Raw genomic sequence first — 25,168 nt, 5'->3', positions numbered from 1 at the left:
GCAAACTTTTGTAATTCCTTGAATATATGGTATATCTTTGATCACAACAATTTAGCGTGTTATCTTTCAGGATATTATTTGGCACGCTTTTAAGGAATATTGCACAGCGAAAATGGTACAACGCACTGCAATTTCTAGTCCGCACTCTGGTATGGAATAAATTGAAGATCTTGTTCGTTACTAATTTTTTAGGGTCTATTTCGTAATGTTTATGATTACAGCTTTCTGTTTATATTTATAAAAAAATTTAAAACTATAAATAAAAACTCTTTTGATGTCTATTTTCATTTTTAACTTGTGTAGTTTACAAAATTTACTAAATTTTTGTAATAACAAAAAAGTTGGTTTCAGTTGCTTAGAAAAAAAAGTTTTCATTCCTTTCTCAGTCTCCTATCCCCTTTGGCCACCACCCATTGCTCATCACCACAACTAACCACTACATTCGGCCCCTGCCCTACGACCATCGTCGCCTAAGGCTTTCTTCAACTACCGCCTTTGGCCGCCTCTAACCACCTTCGGCCACCAACTCTTGTCAGAATCCACCTTCGGTCACCATCTTCAGTCGTCACGTCTAGCAGCCGACAACCATCTCTAACATCGCAAACCACCTTGGGCCAACAACTCCCGCAATCCGCAACTACATCTGATCACCGCCAACCACTGATGACAACCACCTTTGGAGATTGGAACCCACCTCCAATGGCCGACAACCTCTTTCGGCCACCATATCCGTTCGTCGACAACCTCTTTCAGCCACCACCTCTCCTTGATCATTGCATTCACTTGTTTTTTAAACACCTTTATTGCAGACACATTTTTTTGTTTTATTTTTTTACCAAAAATAAACAAACATATTTAATGTTTTTTGTAAACAAATAAGCAAATTGTAAATGTTACCAAATGGCACCTAGGCATATTTATTTTCTTTTACAAGCTTAGTTTTCTAATACAATAGAATCATGAGTCTTGAATGGTTAGCTTATGCATTTGTTCGTAAAAAGAAAAAATAAAGTTCGTGTTTTTATTGTCATGTTTGGTGACTATGACGTAGTCCATTTGTGTTTCCTAGGTCAAGCTTTTGTTATTTTAAAAACAAAAGGAGCGGCAGAAAAGATTATCAAAGAATTGGGTGACGGATGCTTAATGCTATCAAATGGGAGGTATGTACATAAGACCATCTCTAAAGAGTGCCTTGTATTAGTATAATTACTTTTTGGCAAGTGAAGAAAAGCTCATGGAGAAGTACAAGGGGTAGCATCCTGTAATTATTCAACTTGAAAATTACGAGTGTAGTAAACTCTTCCTAGTTGTCTATATATTCATATGTTATATGGACTCTTCTAACTGTATGAAATACCTATGTTAAACACTTGATTCTTCGGTAAAGGTATATGTCTGTCGTGTAGTTGGACATTCAACCAACAAGCATATATAGTATTTCGAGTTTAGCATATAATAATGCATCAAGCTCTATGTTATGCATGAAATGCTATTACGACATCTTGTACATATATTCCATCCTACAAACTAGAAGCAATATATTAAGAAATGTGAATAATTTCCAATGCCTATGTCTTCTTGGATTGAAGAATTAGATGAATTCGAAACTTAAACACATATTTGCACCCAACACTCACACCCATCATGGATAAATTTCAAATAACATAACAAAAGGTCTCTCTCATAGAATTACTATACGAAGTATGTGTTGGTATTTAAATACCTATCATTGGTCTTATGATCACTAAGGAGTGGACCTCACAACCTTAAGGCATAAGGCAGGCTCACCTCGATGGTGGTCAACTAAGTACTTCACATTGGCTCATTAAATTTCCCTTGCCTAAGTCATGGATTACCCTCGCACCACCACGCGAATAGATACTCCACTCTGCAAGCATCACCTGCTTTGAAAGAACATTCCTCGCTCTGTGAAGAAATTGTCTTCAAGACCAAATTCTCCGCTCTACAAGCACATCCCTCACTCTGCAACCATCTGCTCGCCTTATTTCCACCCCATTCACTTAGCTGTGTGGAGGCTCCAACTTTGAAATGGCACCTTGATGTTGTATAGCCTGCCTAAGTTAAGAGCTGGGCCTCGGTGGTAGTTGCGAAGCGGATAGAGAAGTTGCAGCGGGATTTTCCATGGGACAATAAGGGGGAGGGTTCTAATTCTCATTTGGTGGCATGGGATCGCATTTGTCGTCCTAAGGAGCAAGGGGGTTTGGGAGTTAGGCGGTTGGGTATGTTTAATTTGGTGTTACTGGGTAAGTGGTTGTGGCGTTTTGTAGGGGAAAGGGAGCATTTATGGTTGTAGCCAACTTTGGTCTGGGCAGAGGGGGGTGGTGTTCGGGTAAGGTGGGGCTGCCTCACGGTTATGGTGTCCGGAAAGGAGTTTGGTTGGGTTGGGAGGAGTTTTGGCGGAGGAGTCAGCTCAAGGTAGGGTTAGGAGATCAAGTCCATTTTTGGCGTGATAGGTGGTGTGGGGATATTTCTTTGGTGCAGTTGTTCCCTCAGATTTTTGGTATTGCGGAAGATTGTGCGGTTTTGGTGGGGGCGGTTAGAATGGGACAAGGTCTGGTGGTGGTTTGGAGTGTGCGGTTGCATCGTGAGGTTCAGGATTAGGAGGTGGATCAGTTAGTGAAGATGTTGGGTTTCTTATATAGGCTGAAAGTTGGGAGTGCAAGGGAAGATTCTATGGTTTAGGTCTGTCCCAGCTCTGAGGGGCTTTTTGTTTGTATCTTCCTACTATGGTGTGCTTGTTCATGTTGATGCGGTTTTGTTTCCTTGGAAATGTGTTTGGGTGTCAGGCACACCATCTAAGGTAGCTTTCTTTGTATGGACGGCGGCCTTAGGACGTATTCTGACAATCGATAATTTGATGTGCCGTGGGCATGTTTTGGGGAATTGGTGGTGTTTATGTTGTGGTAATGCTGAATCGGTGGACCATGTGCTCGTGCATTGCCTCGTTACATATCGGCTTTGGATGCTTATTGTGGCGACTTTTGGTGTGGTTTGGGTGCAGCTAGGTTCCATGTTGGTAGTTTTGCAAAGTTGGGTTGGTGGTAGGTTTGGGAGGAGATGTCGGAAGGCATGGATTATTGCCTCTCATTGTTTAATGTGGCTTATCTGGTTGGAGCACAACAGGCGTGTTTTCCAATGGGTGACTCACTTGATTTCTTAGCTGGAGAGGCGGATGCTTATGGTGTTATGCAATTGGGTTACGGGGTTGGTTGATCTAGATGTGTTAGCTTATGTCGATTTTGTAGAGGATTTGATAGCTTAATTTTTTTCCTTCAGGGTTGGAAGTTTGTATTCTTTGCATTATCTTGATGCTTTTCTAATAAAATTGCTTATATATCAAAAAAAAAAAAAAAGTTAAGAGCTGAGCCTAGGGACCCCCTCGGGTTTGGTGCCTAGTCATGGGATGTCGTAGCAACCCATGACCATGCAAGATCACTAGGGACTTACGATGACCAAAATTGACCAAGTCATGTGATACCTTGGGAAGTCTATCATACCTACACATTGCTACCTCGAAAGCTGTAGCACACCTACTCAGCAGAACCTACACGAGTGAGTTGGCCTCTATGGCCTAACTTTTTGGTCTCCCTCTCTATATGCTAATTATAAGCAAGCTAGCAAGCATCATTCAAACAAGGAGCTTCTCCATGCATCAGAGGCTCTCCTCTCTCTCTCTCTCTCTGCTCTAAGGTTGTCTTAGCTCTCTCCTTCCATGTTTGCTGGTCTTGTGCCATCTTAGTGCCTATCGTGATTCTCAAAAGTCCACAACTGATCACCTCACATACCATTACCCATAATATACTCCACTCGAGAAGAGTGGTTACTCACTAAGCATGACTCATTCAAGTCTTTCTGGTGAAAAATGTTCGAACTCAATCTCCCCATATCTTCACTACCCATAATGTGCAAAATACTTATTCCAACTTTTCAACTATGTTATATGGACTCTTCAAAATTAATCAAATACCCGTGTTAGATACCTAACACCTGGACAAGGGTGTGGGATATGTGTTTGATATTTTTCATTGAACACTCTTATATATTTGTATTTAACTCTATTATTATGTGTATAATTGCTATAAAATGAGTAAAATATCTTTTTGATGCCGTGTGTTATGTATTACATCATTTTATCTCATATTATAGATTAAAAATATAAGAAAATCAACATTTTTTTGCCGAGTCTGTGTATCTTTAAATTTGAGGTTTGACGGGCCCGACCTCGAAATACACACCTGTACCCGACACTTGTACCCAAGTCCATATAACATAACTTCTGAGTTGAGCACTCAACCCTTATAAGATATACATGAGTCCTCTCTTTTCAAATATTTCACAAAAAGTATTAAAGAGTTGCTTTCCAAATCTTATGCCTTCTCTATTGCATCTAAGCAACCACTAGCCATTGAACATATCAACAACTACTCTTCTTTTTTCGGCTGGGCACTAGATTTCAAAGAATTTTTGAAAATTGCTCACAAATAAGTCAATGATAAACTATCTCGACCATTTCCTTGCATATAAATGTTTAATCTAGAAGCAACTTACTTTAGAACTCAATTCAACAAGCCTAAGTTACTTGCGATTATGTGGCTTTTGTCGAAGAACTGTGCATTGTAGAGCCTCTTTGTTAACAAATTAAACTTTTGGGACTATCAGTGATCTAACATGATATTAGAGTTCAGGTTAAGAGAGATCTTGTCTACAAGTCTTTGTGATTGCATCATGCTTCTGTTCGTGTTGGGATGTTTGCATCTCCACTTGCAAGACAGGGTTGCTAAGCGGTTTGAACACTTCTATTTAGACCACTTCTTCAATTTGTCTTATTTAAAAATTATAATTCATTACATACATTTTTCGGACATTTTGGCCATGCATCTTGAACCCTGCAAACACGACCTATGTGATAAAGTTCCTTATAATAACAATGCTCTATATTCCTCGAAAAGCCACTTTTGCATTCTAAATATGATTTGTGTAGCCATCTTGCATGGTTGGTTCCTAGAGGTGTTGAGTTTTCCTTGAATCAATTTTTGGATTTTGTTCAAAATTTTGAATGCGTATAGGAGTTTTGTTTTTGGTTCTTAGAGCATTTTACATAGGTGGCCACCCCTTGGTGTCTTTCAATTTTATATATTTTATACCTGATGATCGAAAAAGACAACTAGATTATCTGCTGTAGTGGTTTTTTTTTCTACCTCCGCTTCAGGGGCTTAGGCTGACTGATTAGTTATTTATCCCCCTTGTTTGTTGTTGTCATGGAAGTTTTGAGCATAATAATTGTGAGAGTTGTGTATGGGGAGAATGATATTCGGTTTAAAGGTGGGTAAATTGTAAGGGACACTAGTATTGCTTTCTCATTCGTTGTATACTAGTAATACTATAATTTTTTTGTGGAGTTCGTGATGAATAGTTGAGGCATCTTTGGTAAGCAAACGAACGAACGTATACTACAAGGATGAAATCATCCTTTTAGTGGATTTAGGATATTCAGGGTAAGGGTGCTCATATAATCAAGTACTCAATCAACCCCAATCTAGACCCAACCAACCTATCTCTATCACTGATGGTTTCGTTGATTTCAATGGTCGACTGCGGTTTAAATCATTTAATTTTTCTTGAGATTCAGTGAAGTATCGGTTTTAATACAAACGAAATCATTTAACACAATCTGACTGTATTATATATATAGATATACCCATGTGTTGCCATTTGATAGGCTAGTAATAGTACCCTTACCTTCCCAAGACTTTGACTCTTATCACTCCAACGTTGCCATTTGATAGGCTAGTAATTGTACTCTTACCTTCCCAAGACATTGACTCTTATCACTCCAACATTGCCATTTGATAGACTAGTAATAGTGCCCTTACCTTCCCAAGACATTGACTATTATCACTTCAACTTTGCCATTTGATAGGCTAGTAATAGTACCCTTACCTTCCCATGACAAACTCTTATCACTCCTACTCATTATTTCAAACTATATTCAATACATCACCATCTCTTTCTCTCCCTCATCGTGTCTCACTATCTCTCTCCAATTCAATTCATGCTCTATATTCAATTCAATAAATAACTGCATTCAATTCACTCTCTCTCTCTCTCTCTCTCTCTCTCTCTTTCTCTAATTTAATACATAACTCTCTCTTTTGTGTATTCAATTCATCATTAACTCTTCCATCATCTCTATCAAAAACCCTAACAAATCAAGACCTTTGAACTCCTAAAATTTCTCTAAACTCTATTCGTCTCTCAACCTCTCAAGCATGGAGATCGTAGTTTTAATTTGCATCCTTGAAGATGTTATCAGCAGAGGAAAAGAAAGGAAAGCATTATGCTTTTGGAAGATCTGTTAGATCTAGATGAGAGCCATTGTATTATAGGTTTTTATCACTCATATTTTTGTTTTTTCTCTACCTTTTTTTTTTTGGATAGGCATTTTCTCTACTCTTTTCATAGATCCATGTGTGTAAATATATGTATGCATATGCTAAAGTTTAAAATGGAAGGGAAAGAGGAAAATGGCTCAATCAAAACTATTCGAAACCTACCCGCCGACCGAATGAGAGAGGCAATTGGCTTTGAATAGAACTGTCGTTGACGCCTGTCGCAGATATCTCCAATCTAATAGGGTTAGTTTGAGTCACGGTCCGACCTATGAGCAACCCCAATTCAATGTTTGGACCGCGTGAACAGCCCTAATTTAGTGTTTGGGTTTAGTAGCTTCTTCGAGCTTGCGGGCGTGTATCTAAGGGTCGTACACTTTAAAACTAAAAATTGAGGATACATGGAGATGGATCCAAATTTGGATACGGGTACGAGAATATGTTAAATAGTAATTTTTTAAATATATTTTCTATATGAAGATGAGTTAAATAGTTATTTTTAAAATATATTTATTATTTTTAATCTTATGTATTATTTTTATTGATAATATTTTTAAATTTAATTGACATGTACATATTATAAATAAATATGATTTAGAATAGTTATTTTTTTTGATATATGACATATATATTAATTAAATAGCTTTTGAGAGAGAGAGAGAAGATAGTTCGAAGCTCATCGAAGAAAAAGCCAGCGAAGATAGATCGAAGCTCGTCTGCGGTGGTGCTCGTCGAAGTCGAAAGGGCCACGCTAGTCAAAGTCGAAGGGGAAGTCAAAGGGTGCGAGATCGAAGTGGTCAAACAGAGGATCGAAGCAGTGACTAGGTTCTCTTCTTGCTCTCTCTTTTGTTTCTTCTGCATTTAGGGCAAAATAGAGTCGTATCCATTTGTAAAGAGCCATATCCCAGCCGTATCCCGCACCCTTGTCGTATCGTGTCGTGTCGTATTCTGTCGTGTCGACACAGGTACCTCCCAAATTTCAAAAAGTCCATGTAACATAGCTAGTGGATTCCTCTCAATCCTTAATTTGGGTTGCCTTTAGGATCCTCTTTCAACCCCACAATTATTTGTGATAGTCTTATTGAGCAAGTGGAGAAAAGATTGGTAGCATGGAGAAGGCAATACCTTTTGAATGAAGGCAATCTCATGAAGAGCACTTTAGGTAGCTTGCTCGTATTTTTATGCTTGGGCAAATTACACCAATAGTCCCTATAGTTTGGGATTCGTGTCACTTTGGTCCCTAACTTGTCAATTGTGACACATTTGACCTTGAATTTTGAATCTTGAATCTTGAATCTATTTCCAAATAAGGACAATTGAAGATAACATTGCTTAATTTCAAGGGTAAAATTGTCAATTTGATAAAATATAAACTAATTTGATAAAAATAAATGTCAAAAAAATATTTTTAAATATTTTAAAATTATTTCTACACTCCAAAGAGAAAATTATGTAACATTGATAAATTTTTTAAACATTTATTTATTTATTTATTTTACCAAATTAATTTTTATTATATGTTTAGATGATGATTATGTAATGGGTAGTTGTTAAACTTTTAATGTGTAATCAATACATTTAATATATGAAATATTTTTAGTTTTGGATTTTTTTTTTTTGATTTAATGAATTGGTTTAATAATGATATCAAAGTTGTCGCCATATTTGACTTTTGAAAAAATATAAACTAATTTAATGAAAACAAAAACAACCACCCATTACATGATTATCATCCAAACACATAATAAAAATTAATTTGGTAAAATAAATAAATGTTTGAAAGATTTTTCTATTTTACATAATTTTATCTTTAGTGGGTAGAAATAATTTTTAAAAATTTCAAAATATTTTTTTGATATTTATTTTTGTCAAATTAGTTATATTTTATCAAATTGACGGTTTTGCCCTTAAAAAATCAAATGGTATCTTTAATTGTCTTTATTTTGGAACAAGATTCAAAATTCATGGTCAAATGTCTTACAATTGAAAAGTTAGGGACCAAAAGGACACAAGCCTCAAACTATAGGCACCGTTAGCGTAATTTACCCTTTTATGCTTATATTCGCTTTCCCAGTCTCAGCGATAGTGGTTGAAGAAGCTTCGAAGGGTTGTGGATTAGTACTTAGGTGTCGTATACAATATTAGAAGGGGCATGTGGATTAAGCATTTTAGATACTTCAATCAGGAGTTGTAGGAAAAATAACTGTGGAGACATTCTTTAGTGGACAAATGCCTTTGATGTAGGGATATTCAATGTAAATATGGTTATCAAGTGGGAGGGTGAACATCTAAGGATGCTTTGGTGTCCTATGGGATTGGTGTGTGGAAGGGAATTAGGAAAGGATGTCCAGAGTTTTTATCTCATGTGAAATTTGTAATTGTAGATACAATGGGGAGTCAAATTTTGGCATGATATGTGGTGCAAGGATATTTCATTATCAGTGACCTTTGCTAATCAGGTTAGTGTTGCGTGGATAGAATGCTTCAGTCTTTAGATTATATATATGAGGATCATTGATGCGATTATTATATGGGACCTCATACAGGATGGAAATTAGATGAAGTGAATGAATTTTTCAGCTCCTTTATGATGGAGTTGGCCTAATTGCAAGTGAAGATATTTTTGTTTGGAAACCTAATGGTGCGGGCAAAGGTGTTATTTTGCTTACAGTGCATTCTTCTACTCTATCTTGACATTGGATAATTTGGGGAAGAAAGATAAGAATTGAAGAGGGTGGCACTCGTGTTTGATGTGGTGGTGCATTTGGAGTGAACAAAAACGTCATACCTTTAAGGATGTGTAGATGGCAATACTTAGGTCAACTCTTTTACAGTGCCTTCATTTTTGGCATGAAGCAAATTTTAATCACTCTTCTTTCTTTTGTTAATTTTTTTATGAGAATTATCTTTTGTAGTTGGGTTTTTTTGGGTAGTTTCCTAGTGTATTGATGTGCCTTTAATGTATTTTATATACCTATTAAAAAACAAAACAATTGTTTATTTGTATCCTCTAATTAACTTTATGGAAAGCCATATCGCCAGTTAAGTTCAACAGAATCATGTCATTTGTCACAACCCTAACCCATACTTTTTGACACCTCCAACTTAGATTAGTTTGTCTCTTTTGTATTTTGGTGTGTCAGCCTACATTGCGCATGGCCAAAACATCTCAAATGATTTTAAGTTGGTGTTATTTGTAACAACGAAACATACATTGTATTTTATGCTTTTCTTGCAAAACCTTTTATTTATCTTAACGGCCCCATTTTGGAAACTCTCAATTTTGTAAATGTTGTTTTGAAACAGACCAAACAGTCTTCGATTTGTGAACTGCACACCATAAGTGACCTTTATAAATTCTTTACAAGATTTTGCTTTCCACATTTCGGGAATTTTATGGTCACATAACAGTTCCAAAGTACTTTTCCATTTCATTCATCATGCTTTTTAGTATATAGGCAATGTCCTGATGGATAATTAATCTAATATATCGGAAAAGGGTCTTACTCACTTCAGCATCTCGTTTTTTGGTAGGTAAATTTATAAACCCAACGACCCAATTACAAGCAAGAACATCTACCCTGCTACTAAAAAGCATCAAAACTTCGCCATTTTTACAAAAGGTGCTTTTGCATCTTCTGACATTGATTTCCACTTATCCCCTCTGGCCATATCAATAGCAACAACAAATATAACTTTGGGATGCATTTCCTTCAATTCTTTCTGGAACTCATCTATGAAAACAAAAGAGGCACTGACATGCTTTTTTGGTGCAATCCCACCACCATAAGGGTGATGCTTCGACCATTTAGAACTCTTTGTCGCCTACTATTCTCCCCCAATCTGCATCCTTGTTCTTCTTAAAGCACCTTTCCCTTCTGGTTGCAATATTTAATGATTTCTTACCCATTCATCTATCTTTCTATCAAGATCAACCAACTCATTATCCCTTTGAATCACTTCCAAGAAAAGCAAACAAAAAGAGAGTAAAAAATAAAAATAAAAATAAAAATAAATGAAAATTTGTTTAATTTGACCAGCCTGAATTGAACTAAATCAGTTAATTTGGACACGATTTACGAACTTGGCTCATTCACCACAAGAAGTATTCTAGTTGAGTCTATCAGTTTTAATAACTATGCAGGTGTCTAGTACACACATGGAATGCATTAAGGGAAGTTGATGTATAGCCCTTGTAATTTGGAAATAATCACTTAATCCCATTGGTTGATGGACTAAAATGCACCACAAACTTTTGTTAATGACACTTGTGAATTGACTTGAATACCCTCATCTTCTTTCTCTATTCTAAACTAAAGCCCTCGCTTAGGTTATGTGCACATAACCACCATGTCATTTGGCACGTGTAATGCACTTCCATTAATTAGGATGGAAGATGTGATGGTGCGTTTTAGTTCACAAACCACTTGGGTCAAGTGGTTATTTTCAAATGCCAATGAGTTATTTACACATGGCCTACAAGGTGTAAAGTGAAGTTTTGCCAAGGGAGAATTACTTGTCAATGGGACTAGAAAAAATAAAATTGCCAAAACATGGAGGGTGCAAGTTGTTTTGTGGTGGGGTGCAAGTGAAAAGCACTGAGGGTGCAAGTCTCACTTGCACCCCTCCATGTTTGTGTATATTTTTTTGTTTGTTTCACTGTAAAGTAAATCCCCCTATATTCAATGCCCACTTTTTGAACCCTGCCATTGATTTGAACTAGAAAAGTGACTGGGTTAAGGGTTAATAGTTTACCATTGGATCAACCATAATTGAACTCTGAAGTCATGATTAAAAATTCTAATAAGCTTGAGGAACTTGAAGGGAAAAATAATATAATTAAGAAATTTTAAACTTTTTATTGCACAGCCCAGAGAAGTAGGAATCAACCATGTCAGTCTGCACATTAAAAAAAAATTAAATCAAACGATTTAAACCATTTGATGGTTTGATAACTGAAGTATCTGGATGTTAGCCTTGGTTGGTGATCCCGCAAATACATTTACTGTATGTTTGAAAAAAGTTTTTGTGCTTCTAAAGTTTCCTATTACCGCCGAATGTTTGCTGCTGTATGTTTCCCACTTCCCATGGTTTTTTTTTTTAAATTTTATTTGCAGGCCTCTTGTTGGTAGCATGGCACCTCCTCCTAGTTTTCTGGGAAAGCAGTCCACATTCACTGGCCATCTGTTCGTTGATAAATCAAAACACCAAATGCAAAGGGAGATGGTATGATATGATTCATTAGACCTCTCTGTTTTACTGAAGACGACTACCACATTCGTGCGGCGCAATTGCATTTCTATTTTTTGTTTAGACATTTTATGTCTTTTCTGTTTCTCTGGGTAACATTGGTGGGCCTTCTTTTTGTGCAGAAAGAAGCTGTATCTACGTCACATTGTTCTCAGCCTAACACAATTGAATATGAGATGGCAATGGAATGGCGCTTACTACAGTCGAGATCTGACCGTTGGTGGAAGCTGTTGTACAAGGTATGAAACGATATCCCCTTACATTCAAAACATATTGCCAATAGTATTTCCATCATGATATCCTTCATGATGTTGAACCTGATTATTTTAAATTGATTTTAGCGTCAAGGTGAGGAGCTGAGAAAACTCAAGTCCAATCTCAAGTTGAAGTGAGCATCCATTATAATATATACATCGAGCTCCTCTTGGTGAGTACCTTCTCAATAGATTTCTCTACTTTCAATCATGTTGTGAAGAAATGTTAGATCTTCAAACTTTTGGTTGCCATTCATGTGCACATCATTTCAACTTTTCAGTTGTGATTGTGTTGAACTCATTAAGAGGCTCAGCTACTGACCCACCTTTTGCCATCTCAAGGTTAACCGGCCTACACATTAGATACACTTTATTCGAGGCAAAGGGTTCTCATACATGTTCAATAGGGCTTTGAAAAACCTGTTGTCGTTGTCCCTTCACTATGTTGAATGCAACATTATGAGCCAACGTTAACTGAACCTGTCTGTCAGGGAGATTCCACTGTCTTTCATCCCTTCAGGCATATGTTCTTGAAGAGGCTGATATAGTTTCTTCTGATATAGATAATCTTCAAATTACATCTTCCAGAAACCAAAATATACATGAGTGACTTCAGCGATTCTAACTTTTCCTTCGGCTGTGGCTGTCAGTTCCACTCAAACCTAGAGCTCTAATACCAGTTGTTAGGAATTGATACACCTACCAGGATCGGTGAGACACGAATTACAAAGATTTATGTGGTTAACACTAGAATAGGGCTATGTCCATGTTAATTGCAAGTTCACTATGATTTGAAAGAGTTATAATACAATACAAAGAGATGCAAACAATAAATACATAATAGTAGGATAACAGACAACTATGAATACAAAAAATACCCTTGTCAAAGTCCGCACTACCCAACATATATGATTGGTAGCCGAGTCATATTATCTTTATTTCTGTTGTAAAAAATATTGAACAGTGAAATTTGGGAGTTGTTTTTCCACATTTTATCTTAACTTTAAGGAAGGTGCATGAATTGTCATAAAATAATGCTACAACCAAGAATTTTCAGCCGGAATTGATGCTAATTTAACCACAAACATGGAATTATTAAGTTCCTACATCTGATGGATTTTGGTGTTTGCTTTTCAGAAGATGCAATCCCTTAAGCTTACCTGTATTCCCGTCCAAAGGAAGGAAAATATTTGTTGTGCATGTTTAAGGCGGTATGAGAATCAGTTTTTTGGGTGTTGCTAGGGAGAAAAATGTATGTTAGTAACGGCAAGTAGCTGTGGAGCTGGTTCTTTTTTGTAAATTACATCTTTGCACTTTCAGTCATTAATCTTGTGTAAATTTTTAATCTTTGATTTATACCTTCTCCTTTTTTGGGAGATGTGTTTTTCTATGCTAATGCACTGATTCTGATTCTAATTCTGATTCTTATTCCGTCTTTGATGTATGAGAATCAGACTCTACTAAACTAACCAGATCACTCCAGCTTCGAAATTGGTATCTTTTGGGTTGTTTAGTCCTTCTCTTTAATAAGATAAACCGAGAAAAAGAAAATGTGAAAATAACAAAAATTATCTTGAAATGAAACTCGTTGAACATGCCATCCTGTTCTCCACATTGGGGTGTCACCACCCAAACTACGCAAAGATTGATTTGGAATTGAAAAATATTGTCGGTTAACTGGATTAAAGGTGCCAAAAGCACGTTCAGTTGAGATTTAAAATGAAGATTGTAGTAGTGTAGATTGATTGCGTCAAAGACTTGAAATCTTGAGATTGATCAAATGAACTGTAAATTACTAGGAATTGAGCTAGTGATACAATTTTTTGTTGCCATTTAAGCTTTTTCTTCAACCTTTCTCAATCTTCAAGTAACCATGTTAGTATAAAAATATCTATTGGTTAAATCTGATAGATGTTACAAATTTTTTTGGCCCAAAAGAAAAAATAAAAAATAAAAAATAAAAAATTGTAAAACCATAAAATAGTAGAGTTTGGGCATGTTTTGATTGAGTTTGTAGGATTGAAATTATTAGTTCATAGGGTTCACATTTCATGAACATTTCAGTGATTAGTTTTAATTTTTGTTATTCAAATTGGATTCTAATGGACATTCTATCTAATAAAGTTAATGATTTTTTAATCTTAAACTTAATGTTGCAAAATAAATATATAATTAGTATTATATTTTTTTATATCTATCTATTGCAAAAATAAACATAACTAAGAGATGATTATTTATTTCACTAATTGAGTTCAATAATCAATTTTATACTAATCATATAAATGGTTAATTAAACATTGCCTTAGATCCATGGTTTGATTGGGGGCTATTATTTTAAAATTTTTAGAGTATCATTTTAATTGTCAAAAAGTCTTATGAGTATTTAGTGTGTTTTTATTAAGCACCGTCAAACTTTTGTTCGAACAATATTTTTTATAGGTCTATATTAACATTTCATTTGTTTTGTTGTAAAATATTTTTTTAATAATATTTTATCTATTTTTATTATTTGGTTAGCTAAAAAGTAGGTAAAATATTTTCTAACAAATTGAAGGAAATTGACTTGCGAATTTGATTTCTGAAAGTTAATTTACTACCCATGCTTTCATCAATGTGTTGTTGTTCAAGCCAGTTGAGTTGTTAGGCTTGCAATGAAGGATCAATTTATCATTATTTGCACAGTGAGCCTTGTAATGAATTATTTTTTCTCCTTTGTTGAATTTTTTATTAGGTTCATTGCCAAACATCAGAAAAAAAGATTTCTAAAATTATTTTACAAAAGTTTTACATGGAAAATATTTTGTGTAAAATATTTTATATTGAAACAAACGGAACCTAATTCTCTTAAAAAATATTGGAAGAATTATGAGTCAGTTATACTTTTAGAAAATAATTACAATTCATGAAAAAATTTAAAATTTTATTTATTAATAATTATAAAATTTATCATTTATCTAAATTTATTTTTTAAAATTTACACTAAATTGTAATTTTTCAAAAATATTTAAGTAACTTCAATTTTAAGAATATTTTCAGTCATTCATAAAAAAATAAAAATTAAAAGGTAAAAATCAACTCTCTTAAAGTTTGAGAAAAATAATACTAGTCCTACATTTTTTTATATAATTATACTAATTATTTTTTGAGATTTTAATTTATATAACAGTTAAATCATTTTTTATTTGTGAAAAAAAATATTGACATCTCTTTTCAATTAAAATATATATTTATTTTTATTTATTTCAATATCTACTTACTATTTACATTATTTTTGACTGCTATAACTTTATTATAATTATGTTTAAAGTATAAAATTCACTGTATTTTATTGAAAATTCAAAGGAGATGGGGGTAAATCACCATTAAAAAATAACCAAAATAAGAATTACATGACAACAAAGAATCCTTGTTCTGTTTAAAAAATAAAATAAAATAAAATAAATTAAATAAAAACCCTTGTTGTCAAAGTGTGGACATAGGACGAGCTCTATGTAAAGTCAACAAGATTCTTGGTACAAATGTCACAGATTTGATATATTTCTATATTATTTTTTTAATTTTTTTGACTTTTGTAAAAAAAAAATAAAATGATTATAATTTGGATGTGTCATTTTGTCTTATTAAACTAAAAAATTTATTTTATCTTTTTGTGACTATTTTAGCTAATGCGTATTTAAGAGGAGAAAGATTGGTTGCACACCTAATTTTTAGCATAGTGCACAAAGTAGTTTTTCGAGATTTAAACTCATAACCTCAAGGTTATTATTGATACAACTCAATAATAATTTTCAAAACAAAGCAAAACTTTTTGATAAATTTTTTATTGTGATTTATGATTTTTTTAATACAATATCATAATTTTTACAATTAACAAATATTATTTTACTTAGAGCAAAAGTATTTTCATATTAAATGAGGGGTAAAATTGAGATAACATCTACCATTATGGAGCAATGAACTTTTTGAAAATATGTTATGAAATATAGAATTTAGTTATCCATATTAAAACTTAATAGAATTTAATAGTAATCTTAAAAGTAAAATATAATTTAGGGGCATTTACATACAAGTCCCATTTTGTGAACTTATAATCCATTAAGTCCTAGATAAAATTATTTTCTCCTTCAAGTCTCATTAATTTTTAACAGACCAATTTACCCATCCAAGACCTCCTCCATAGCTGCCAAACATCCATTGTTGTCTTCATTCTCTCTCTCCCCACAGTTGCAATTCGAAGTTCTATGCAACTTCAGTTCGACGGACATAGGTGATTCGAGTTCACAAGGGTAATCTGGGTCTTGATTCGTCATTGATTGAAGCTCAACTTGGTTGAGTATTGTTTTCGCTTGTTTGTCACCGGCGCTTCCTTTGCTCTCTTCGTCGGCCTCTCTTGCCGGTGCTTAATCGGAGCCACTCAAGCCGGCTTTAGCCGCCGTTTCGAGTGGACTCTTTGTGGTTACTGTCGCTATTGTTATGATGTATCTGGGTTGGGTTTATGTGGGCAATCAATTGCTCAGTGCCACTGTTGAATGTGTGCTCTCTCTCTCTCTCTCTGAGTTCGTTTTTGTTTGATTATTTTGTTTTTGAGTTTTGGGTTTTTGATTGATTGAGTAAATTCTCTCTGTGTTTCTGTTCTTGCAGATGAAGAGACCGGGTGGTATGATGGTTAGGTAATTCCATCTTTCAGGAAGCTTCAATGGATTCACATTGGTTTTTTTATTTTTTTATTTTTTATGTCTCATACTTTGTTGATTGTTATAGTTGTCTTGCTTATTTTGGTTAATTTGTGACTAGTACGGTTGTGTTTGGATTCCAAATTTAACAAGGGAAAGGTAAATAGAATTACTTTTCATCTCTGTTCCCAAATTCCCCTATCCTATTCCCTATACCTGTGCATCTCCAACCATTGGAGCAGTGGAGAAGGTAAATGTAAGAGAGAGAGAGTAGATTGATAATATTCTCAATTTTAATCATGAAAAAAATTGAGAAATTTCTCAAAACTAATAATATTCCTAGTTAATACTAGAAAAAAATTTGGAAAATTTCTTAGTTTTGATAATTATAAAAAGAAATCATTATTTGTTCTGAAATTGAGAACATTCTCAGTTTTGAAATTAAGAACATTATCAGTTTTGGGATTAAAGGGCAAAGTGTCTTTTTACCTATAAATGAGACTTATTGGTTCAAAAACTTTTTGACAGGACCTAAGCTACCACCAAATATGTAGACAGGACTTTTTGGTAATTGATAATACAGTTCGTGATGGTAGAACGGGTCGGACTGATCCATGCTCTGTAAGCCTATGTCCGAATGACCAAGCCCACCTGAAGACCTGTACAAGAGTTCAACGGGGAACGGGGAGTCCCCCAGCAAACCCTCCGACAAGCAAGTTAGAGAGAGAGAAGTGGAGTGTAGAGATGGAGTAGAGATAGAAAAGTTTAACCTTCTTCCTGTCTTCGACGTCTGCTTATATCCTCTGGTAATCATTTCGTTGTCCCTTCTGACCTGTCACCTTGGCCGAAAGTCTATGTTGTAGTTTACCTTGTTCAGGGTGAGGGCGTGCCGTCCCAACGGAGAGGGGTTATCGTAATAAATGCTGTAAGGAGCCTCATTAATGGCGATGTGCCGTGGCAATAACTTTGTAGATCTTTATCTGCTGATGTGGCTTGCCCTTCTCTTGCCATGTGTCTTGATGCCATTGGCTCTTATTGCTGTGTGGGGCTTCAGCAGTGCTGGGCTTCATTAATTGAATTATGTATTAGGCCCTAAGTGGTAGGCTTGGGTTGTTCATAATGGGCTATAGCCTTTGTGGGCCTGCCCATGTCAGTAGTCCCCTATTTCCAAGTGCAGCTCTAGTCCAACGAAGAGAATAATGAAGAAAATAAGGGTTGTGAAAGGGTTGACCAACCATGAGGAGGGCCGACCGCGCAAGGCGGCCGAGTGGAAGAACCGACCATGAAGAGGACCGACCATGAGGAGGGCCGACTGCGAAGGGTGGCCGAGTGGAGGGACTGACCATGAGAAGGACCGATCGCGAAGGGTGGCCGAGTGGAGGGACCGACCATGAGGGGTGGCCGAGTGAAGGGACCGACCATGAGGAGGGCCGACCACGAGGGTGGTGAAGCAGCGTGGGGCTCGAGAGGCGGCGTGGTACGTGTTGAAGTGAAGTGGAATAGACAGGGAATGAGAATGGGAATGGGGCAGTGTATCGTGGTCGTATACGTGGCAGAATCTCGTAGTGGGGGAGGTTAGGCGTTGGGTAATAAGTGAAACGATAGGGCATTTTAGGGTGTTGAAAAGCCAGTTTTGGCAGACTGTTGAAAATTTTTCAAAATGGCGGAAATTAATTGTGACCCTTGGAATACGGGCAAGCCTTGGGCTTTTGGTATTATCCGTTTTACCTAGCTTTTTGCAAAAAAATCAAAACGTTCCAAGTGTTAACTCCTTCGTTGCTAGTGATACACCCTTGCGACATTTTGTAGACTATCTCACACCAGCATTTGAAGCTATTTGCCAACATACAAGAGGGATGACCCAAGAAGAAGGAATAGTCGCGAGGGTTGATCCATTGGGAGATGACGATGCTGTGGATTTGGCAGAACAATACCGAACAGAGAGGCGAGTGGGAAGCGAGGGGGAGCCGGTAGGGCGACCTCGTTCGTCCACGGTGATAGCGGCTGTGCAGCCAATCAGCCAGGTTAAACCAGATCACTGGCATAGGAAAGCTGACAAGTCGACCGTCACCGCGAAAGAGTTGGTGAGTATACGCGAGAGGTACCAGATTCCCGCAGAAATAGAGTTGAAGCTGCCGTCTACGAATGAGAGGCCATCCGACGCCTGACCGGGGGAGTTTGTCCTCTACGAGGAGGCGTTGAAGGGAGGGTTGAGGTTGCCGATTCCGGAGGTAGTAGTGGGTGTCCTAAACCGGTTGGAAGTGGCGCCGGGTCAACTAATGCCCAACGCATGGAATATTGTGCTGGCTTGTGCGAGTGCGTGGCCAAGGGCGAACGAGGGGGCGTCTATGACGGTGGACGAGTTTTTTGCGTGCTACAAGGCGTCGGGGTAGCAAGAGACTTGGGTCACTTTGCAGGCGGCGGCAAGGAAGGGGCTGGTGGCGAGGTTGCCGTCATTGATAAAGGGGTAGAGGCTGCGGTGGTTCTATGTGTCCACCAACAGAGGGGTTAGAGTGCGCACAGTTTGGAAAGTGCCCACCAAGTCTGTGGAGCCAAAACTGGGGGCAGCAGCTGAGGAGAGAGTGAAGAAAGTAAAGGAAAGGAGGGAGAAGGTGGGCGCCAGATGGGACGAGCTCGTGCAGCCGTCGGCCTTGTTTGTCGCAAGGTTGGGTCCTCAACTGATCGGTGGAGACCTCGAACCGGCGGAATTAGAGGCGAGAAGGGAGGCACAAGAGGCGGAGGATTGGACCATTCTCGCCAAGGCTAGTAAATTCAAAGAGTCATAAGCAGCCGCTGAAACCCTATGCGAGAGAGAGGATCCGACCACGCCCCAAACCTCTGGAGGAGAAGGACTTAGGTGGATTTGAGCCACGATCGCCCCCAATTGATCCTTTGAAGGAAAGGGCCTACAGGGAGATGGGGGGTGTGGTGAAGAAAAAGAGAGTGAGGAGGAGCCTGCCTTGAAGAGGATGAATGAGGTGACGGCGGAGGAGACCCCCATGACGAAAGAGGCAGAGGAGAGGGAGTGGGGGTGACTCTAGAAGGGGTGGTTGTCCCAGAGGTGCAAGGGGACAAAGGTGAAGGGGCCCAAGAGGGAGAAGAGCACATGACTGCCATGGGCCCCAAGATGCAAGTAGAGAGTGGGTCAGCTGGCCCTGAGGTGCCCCAAGGAGAGGGAGAGGAGGCCAGGTTGAAGACCACTTTTTACCATGTCCCAGCCGTGTTTGGGGTGTTAGGAGGAGTAGGAGTAGAGGCTAGAGCCGCTGCAGATCACCTCTTGCGAGTAGTGAAGGAAGCAGCCGTGAGCTCCGTGGCAAATTTTACTGAGGCTGAGCTGCTGAAGGGGTTGTGTTCTGCCCAAATGGAGGCAACCTCCTTAGCCCGGGCCCTTTTGAGAAAGGTGGTGGCTGCAAAAGGTGAAGTGAGGTCGTTGAAGGCAAAGTTGGAGGGGGTGGTGGCCCAACTTGAGAACTTAAGGAGGGAGACTGCAGGTTGGCAAAAGGCCGCGCGAAGTGCGTGTGCTAGAGGGTTGGAAGAGGCTCAGAAGGTGAAGACAATGGAAGTGTTGGTGATCGTGCAGCGCAATGTTGCCGCTCGAGCCCATGCTGAGCTACTCACGACCAAGTTGCAGCTAGAGGACGAACGCCGCAAGGTAGTGTCGCTCGAGTTCCAGCTGGCTGGCGAGCAAAAGAAGCTGAAAGATGCTAAAAATGCCAGCACGGTCGCCAACGAGCGGTTGGAAGAGACCATGACCAACAATGAAGATCTGCGCGCCCAGTGGGTCAAAAAAAAGGAGAAAGCAGACCTAAAGATCACTGGGCTAGAGAAGGAGCTGGAAGATGTGCGTGCGAAAACAATGGAGGAGAAGGCGAGGTTGGAGAAGGAGTTGGAGGAAGAAAAAATCAAGGCAGCCTCTGAAAGGGCGGCATACCCCGACCTGGACGTCGCAGCAGTGGAGCAGTTCAATGGGTCTGCTGACTTCCAGATGGCGATCGATGCCGCGGTCGCCAGCAACTTGGCGAGAGAGGGGGCTGCGGGGGCTGGCTTGTCAGGAGCGACCGCTGGGGGCAGGAGTGAAGATGAAGTGATCCAGATCTTCCAGCGGTCGGACTTCTACAAGCACGAGATGGCTGTGTACTAGGACAGCGGCTGTAAGATGTTTAAACACAAAGTAGAAGAGCTGTTCCCAGACTTGGACCTCAGCAGTGTAAAGATTGATGAAGACGACGTGGCCCAGACCCCCCTAGATGAGGGCGTTGAAGAAGAAGACCTCGTGTCAAGTGAGGAGGAATGACGGAAGTGGACAAAATTATACTCAGAATTTTGGTTGTTTTGTTTTGTTTTGTTTTTTTTTTTTTTTTGAATTGCTGTAATAAACTTGTGTATAAGTTTGTGAATGAATAAAATTATAAGGTTGTGTTTGTCACACTGCTGTCTTTATGTTTATGAGTTCGAAATGAATAAGAATGGTTTATTCAAATTAGGCTTGACTTGTAAGGAAAGAGGCTGACTTGTAAAAGTTGATAAGTAAGGAAACAATCTGAGTTATAAAGGAAGCATGTAAGAATGTCAAAAAATGTAAAGTTTCAAATCACGCTAAAAAATGAAGTTGTAAATCGTGTTGTAAGGGTGTTGATAAATGAAAAATTAAGTTGGGAAATGAAAGCCAAAAAATGTAAAGAGTGTTGAGAGGTGTAAAAGCATGGACCTGGAATTTGACTAAGTATGGCCACTATGCCACAACCATGAAGTTGGCATGAATGACCTTAACTGAGCTCTTTATTCGTGCTCAGTTTAGGTTAAGCTACGATTAACTGGCTCTTTAAGTAACTCAGTGGCTTTAAGTAACTCAGTCTGGCTGAGCTCTCTACGCTCAGTCTGGCTGAGGCTTTTCATGCTCAGTCGGGCTGGGTTCTTCATGCTCAGTCTCGCTGAGACACTTTTCATGCTCAGTCTGGCTGAGGCTTTTTATGCTTAGTCTGGCTGAGGCTTTAAGTAACTCGGTCTGGCCGGGGTCTGCGTGCTCAGTCTGGCTGAGGCTTCAAATAACTCGGTCTGGCCGAGGTCTTCGTGCTCAGTCTGGCTGAGGCTTTAAGTAACTCGGTCTGGCCGAGGTCTTCGTGCTCAGTCTGGCTGAGGCTTTTTATGCTCAAACTGGCTGAGGCTTTTCATGCTTAGTCTGGCTGAGGTTGCAATAAAAGCGTTATTGGAATATCACACTAATAACTGAGATATAAGCTAGCTGTCATTAAAATGTAGCCCATTTCATCAGAAATTTACATCATGTGAGAGAAGAATAAGAACATTCAAGTGTGTAGATTGCCCAAAAGAAAATACAATAACTGATCAGTACAAGAATGAGAAATTATTGAAAATAACGCTTCAAGTGTTTGGCGTTCCACGGATGGGGGAGGTCTCGACCTTCCATGTCCTGAAGTCGGTATGTACCCGGACGAGGTCTGGCTTTAACAACGTAAGGTTCTTCCCACTTGGCTGCCAGTTTCCCTTCAGTCGGATTTTTGGTGGCAAGGGTTGCTTCTCGTAAAACAAGGTCTCCCACGACGAACTCCCTCGGTCGGACTTTGCGGTTGTAGTGAGTTCTCATTTTCTGTTGGTATGAGGCCCGTCTAACTACAGTGGTTTCTCGAAGCTTTTTAATTAGGTCTAGGTCTGCCCGATGCAGCTCTTCAGTCAGTTCTGGATTCGGATGTAGAACCGTTGGGGTAGGAAGACCGACTTCCACTAGGATGACCACCTCAGCGCCGTATGTTAAGCGAAAGGGGGTCTCCCCAGTGGGAGTTCGAGCGGTAGTGCGATAGGCCTAAAGTACATTCGGTAGTTCCTCAGCCCAGAGTCCTTTAGCAGCTTCCAACTTGGTTTTGATGATTTTTAGAAGAGAACGGTTGGTGACCTCAACTTGACTATTGGCTTGGGGATGACCTGGGGAAGAGAAACATGGCTGGATTTGAAGCTCTGCACAGAATTTCCTGAACTTGGCATTGTTGAATTGTTTGCCGTTGTCGGAGACGATGGCTTAAGGGATGCCAAATCTGCATACGATCGACTGCCAAATGAATTTGGTTGCGTTCCGCTCGATAATTGTGGCAAGGGGTTTTGCCTCCACCCATTTAGTGAAGTAATCAATGGCGACAATGGCAAATTTGGTTTGGCCTCGGCCAGTGGGTAATGGCCCGACTAGGTCGATCTCTCATTTGGCGAATGGGTAGGGGACTGCAAAGCGTGATTAATTCTATAGGAGGAGCATAGGGGATGTTGGCAAAACGCTGGCACTTATCACATTTGAGCACGAAGTCTGTTGCATCCTGATTAAGAGTAGGCTAGAAATAACCAGTGCGAAGTATTTTATGGGCTAGAGACGGGGCGCCCGAATGATTACCACAGATACCCTCATGGATTTCCTTCATCACGTAGGTTGCTTGAGCAGGATTGAGGCATCTGAGGTATAGGCGTGAAAAATCACGTTTGTATAAGAGGTCGCCAACAAGAATATAGTTGGACGACTGGGCCCAGACTTTGGCGGCCTGCTGTTTGTTAGCTGGCAGTTCCCCCGTTGTCAAGAAGAGAGAGATATTGGTCGCCCAGTGAATAGGTTCGTTTTGGAGAAAGTAGACTTGTTGTTGGTTTGGGGAAATGGCAGGGTAAGTCAGGTACTCGAGGCGAACGCCGTGGCTGAGGTCTGACTGGTCTGCCGAAGCCAACTGAGCCATTTCATCTACCTTGGAGTTTGCTGTCCGAGGGATGTGCTTGATGTGGAAATTACTGAAGAGGCGAACGAGAGGGAGTGCAATGTCCCTGTAAGCCCGCATTGTGTCGTCCTTGGCATCGAATTCCCCCGTTATTTGGCCGACAATGAGCTGGGAATCGCTGAACACTTGGATATAGCTGACACCAATGTCTCTGGTTTGGCGGAGACCTGCTCTCAATGCCTCATACTCGGTCTCATTATAGTTTGCATCGAACAAGAAGTGGAGAGCACACTTGAAATAACCAACCTCAGGGGCGGTGAGGATAAGACCAGCCCCGCTGTCTTCTTTGCGGGATGATCCGTCGGCGTTGAGGGTCCAAGAGTGGGGGTCTTCTAGCTCGGTTGGGGGTGGTAGAGGCGGAGGAGCTGTGGTTGGAGTAGGATTAGTGAATTCCAAGATGAAATCGACAACAGCTTGCCCCTTAACTACTGTCCGAGGTCGGTAGGAGATGTCAAACTGGCCGAGTTCGACCGACCACTGCATAAGCTTACCAGAAAGCTCTGGTTGTTGCATTATCTTTTTCAATGGCTGGTCAGTGAGGACCACAATGGAATGGGCTTGAAAGTAGGGACGGAGCCGTCTAGAGGCGATGACCAAGGCCAAGGACATTTTTTCTAACAATGGGTAATTCTATTCCGCTCCCCTAAGATCCCGACTGATGTAGTAGACTGGCCGTTGAATCGAGCTGTCTTCCCTGATAAGAGTTGCACTGCCTGCGGTATTCGATACGGCTAAATAAAGGAAGCGGGGTTCGCCCATGATTGTCTGAGAAATGAGGGGGGGTTGGCCATGCACTACTTCAACTGCTGATAAGCCTCTTCGGACTCGGCCGTCCACTCAAAAGTTTGCCGAAGCACTTTGAAGAAGGGGAGGCACTTATCCGTTGCGCGTGAAATGAAGCGGTTGAGGGTGGCAACTCGGCCAATAAGTCTCTGAACTTCCTTAACCGTTCCGGGAGACTGCATTTCAATCAAGGCCTTGATCTTTTTAGGGTTAGCTTCAATGCCCCGCTGACTGACCGTGAAACCCAAGAACTTCCCAGATTCTACGCCGAAGGCGCATTTCTCCGGATTTAGCTTCATTTGGTACTTTCGTAGGTGGTGAAGGTCTCTCGCAGGTCGGTCAGATGATCTATGGAGAGCTTACTCTTGACTAGCATATCGTCAACATATACTTCCATGTTCCGGCCTATCTGGTGATGGAAGACAGCATTGACCAACCGTTGGTAGATGGCCCCAGCATTTTTCAACCCAAATGGCATCACACGGTAATGGTAGGTACCTCGGTCGGTGATGAATGAGGTGTGTTCCCGATCAGTCGCGTGCATCAGAATTTGGTTGTACCTAGAGAAGACATCCATGAAGCTGAGCATTTGATAACCGGCCGTGGCATCAACCAGCAGATCTATGCGAGGAAGAGGGTAGCTGTCTTTGGGGCAAGCTCGGTTGAGGTCAGAGAAGTCAACACAAAGTCGCCATTTGCCATTGTTCTTACGGACCAGGACCACGTTTGACAACCATTTAGGGTAGTCCACGTTCTTGATGAATTGTGCCTCAAGGAGCTTATTTACCTCTACAGCTATGAGAGTATTGCGCTTCGGATGAAAGATGCGCTGCTTCTGGCGGAAGGAACGGAAGTGAGGCTCAATGCTGAGGCCATGAGTTATGAAGGAGGAATCAATACCCGGCATGTCTGAGTGGGTCCAGGTAAATACATCGTTATGTTCGATCAAGAGGGCAGTAAAGTCGGCCTTAGCCTGGGTAAAAAGTTGGCTACCAATCTTGGCAGTTTTTGCTAGGTTAGTGGGATCGATG

At 39.6% G+C, this 25,168-nt stretch overlaps 1 protein-coding gene across 5 annotated transcripts in view; it reads left to right on the top strand.

Annotated features, from left to right (window-relative positions):
• Window positions 1–13,330, top strand: part of LOC114319487 (bromo-adjacent homology (BAH) domain-containing protein) — a 39,912-nt gene extending 26,582 nt beyond the window's left edge. For 3 of the 5 annotated variants that reach the window (XM_028266512.2, XM_028266513.2, XM_082894747.1), the window contains exons 8-13: window positions 71–149; window positions 1,070–1,160; window positions 11,528–11,636; window positions 11,783–11,899; window positions 12,002–12,087; window positions 13,052–13,330. In XM_028266512.2, the coding sequence (XP_028122313.2) occupies window positions 71–149; window positions 1,070–1,160; window positions 11,528–11,636; window positions 11,783–11,899; window positions 12,002–12,052 (447 nt within the window). In that variant the 3' untranslated portion in view covers window positions 12,053–12,087; window positions 13,052–13,330. The remainder of the gene's footprint in view (window positions 1–70; window positions 150–1,069; window positions 1,161–11,527; window positions 11,637–11,782; window positions 11,900–12,001; window positions 12,088–13,051) is intronic. The other 2 variants (XR_014344510.1, XR_014344509.1) reach the window with 1 other exon arrangement.
• Window positions 13,331–25,168: the final 11,838 nt, after the last annotated feature.

Source organism: Camellia sinensis, chromosome 11 (assembly GCF_055761805.1).
Source record: "Camellia sinensis isolate YWXY chromosome 11, ASM5576180v1, whole genome shotgun sequence".
Lineage (NCBI taxonomy): Eukaryota > Viridiplantae > Streptophyta > Magnoliopsida > Ericales > Theaceae > Camellia > Camellia sinensis.
Note: the sequence above shows the minus strand (reverse complement) of the source record. Positions and strands in the feature narration are given on the sequence as shown.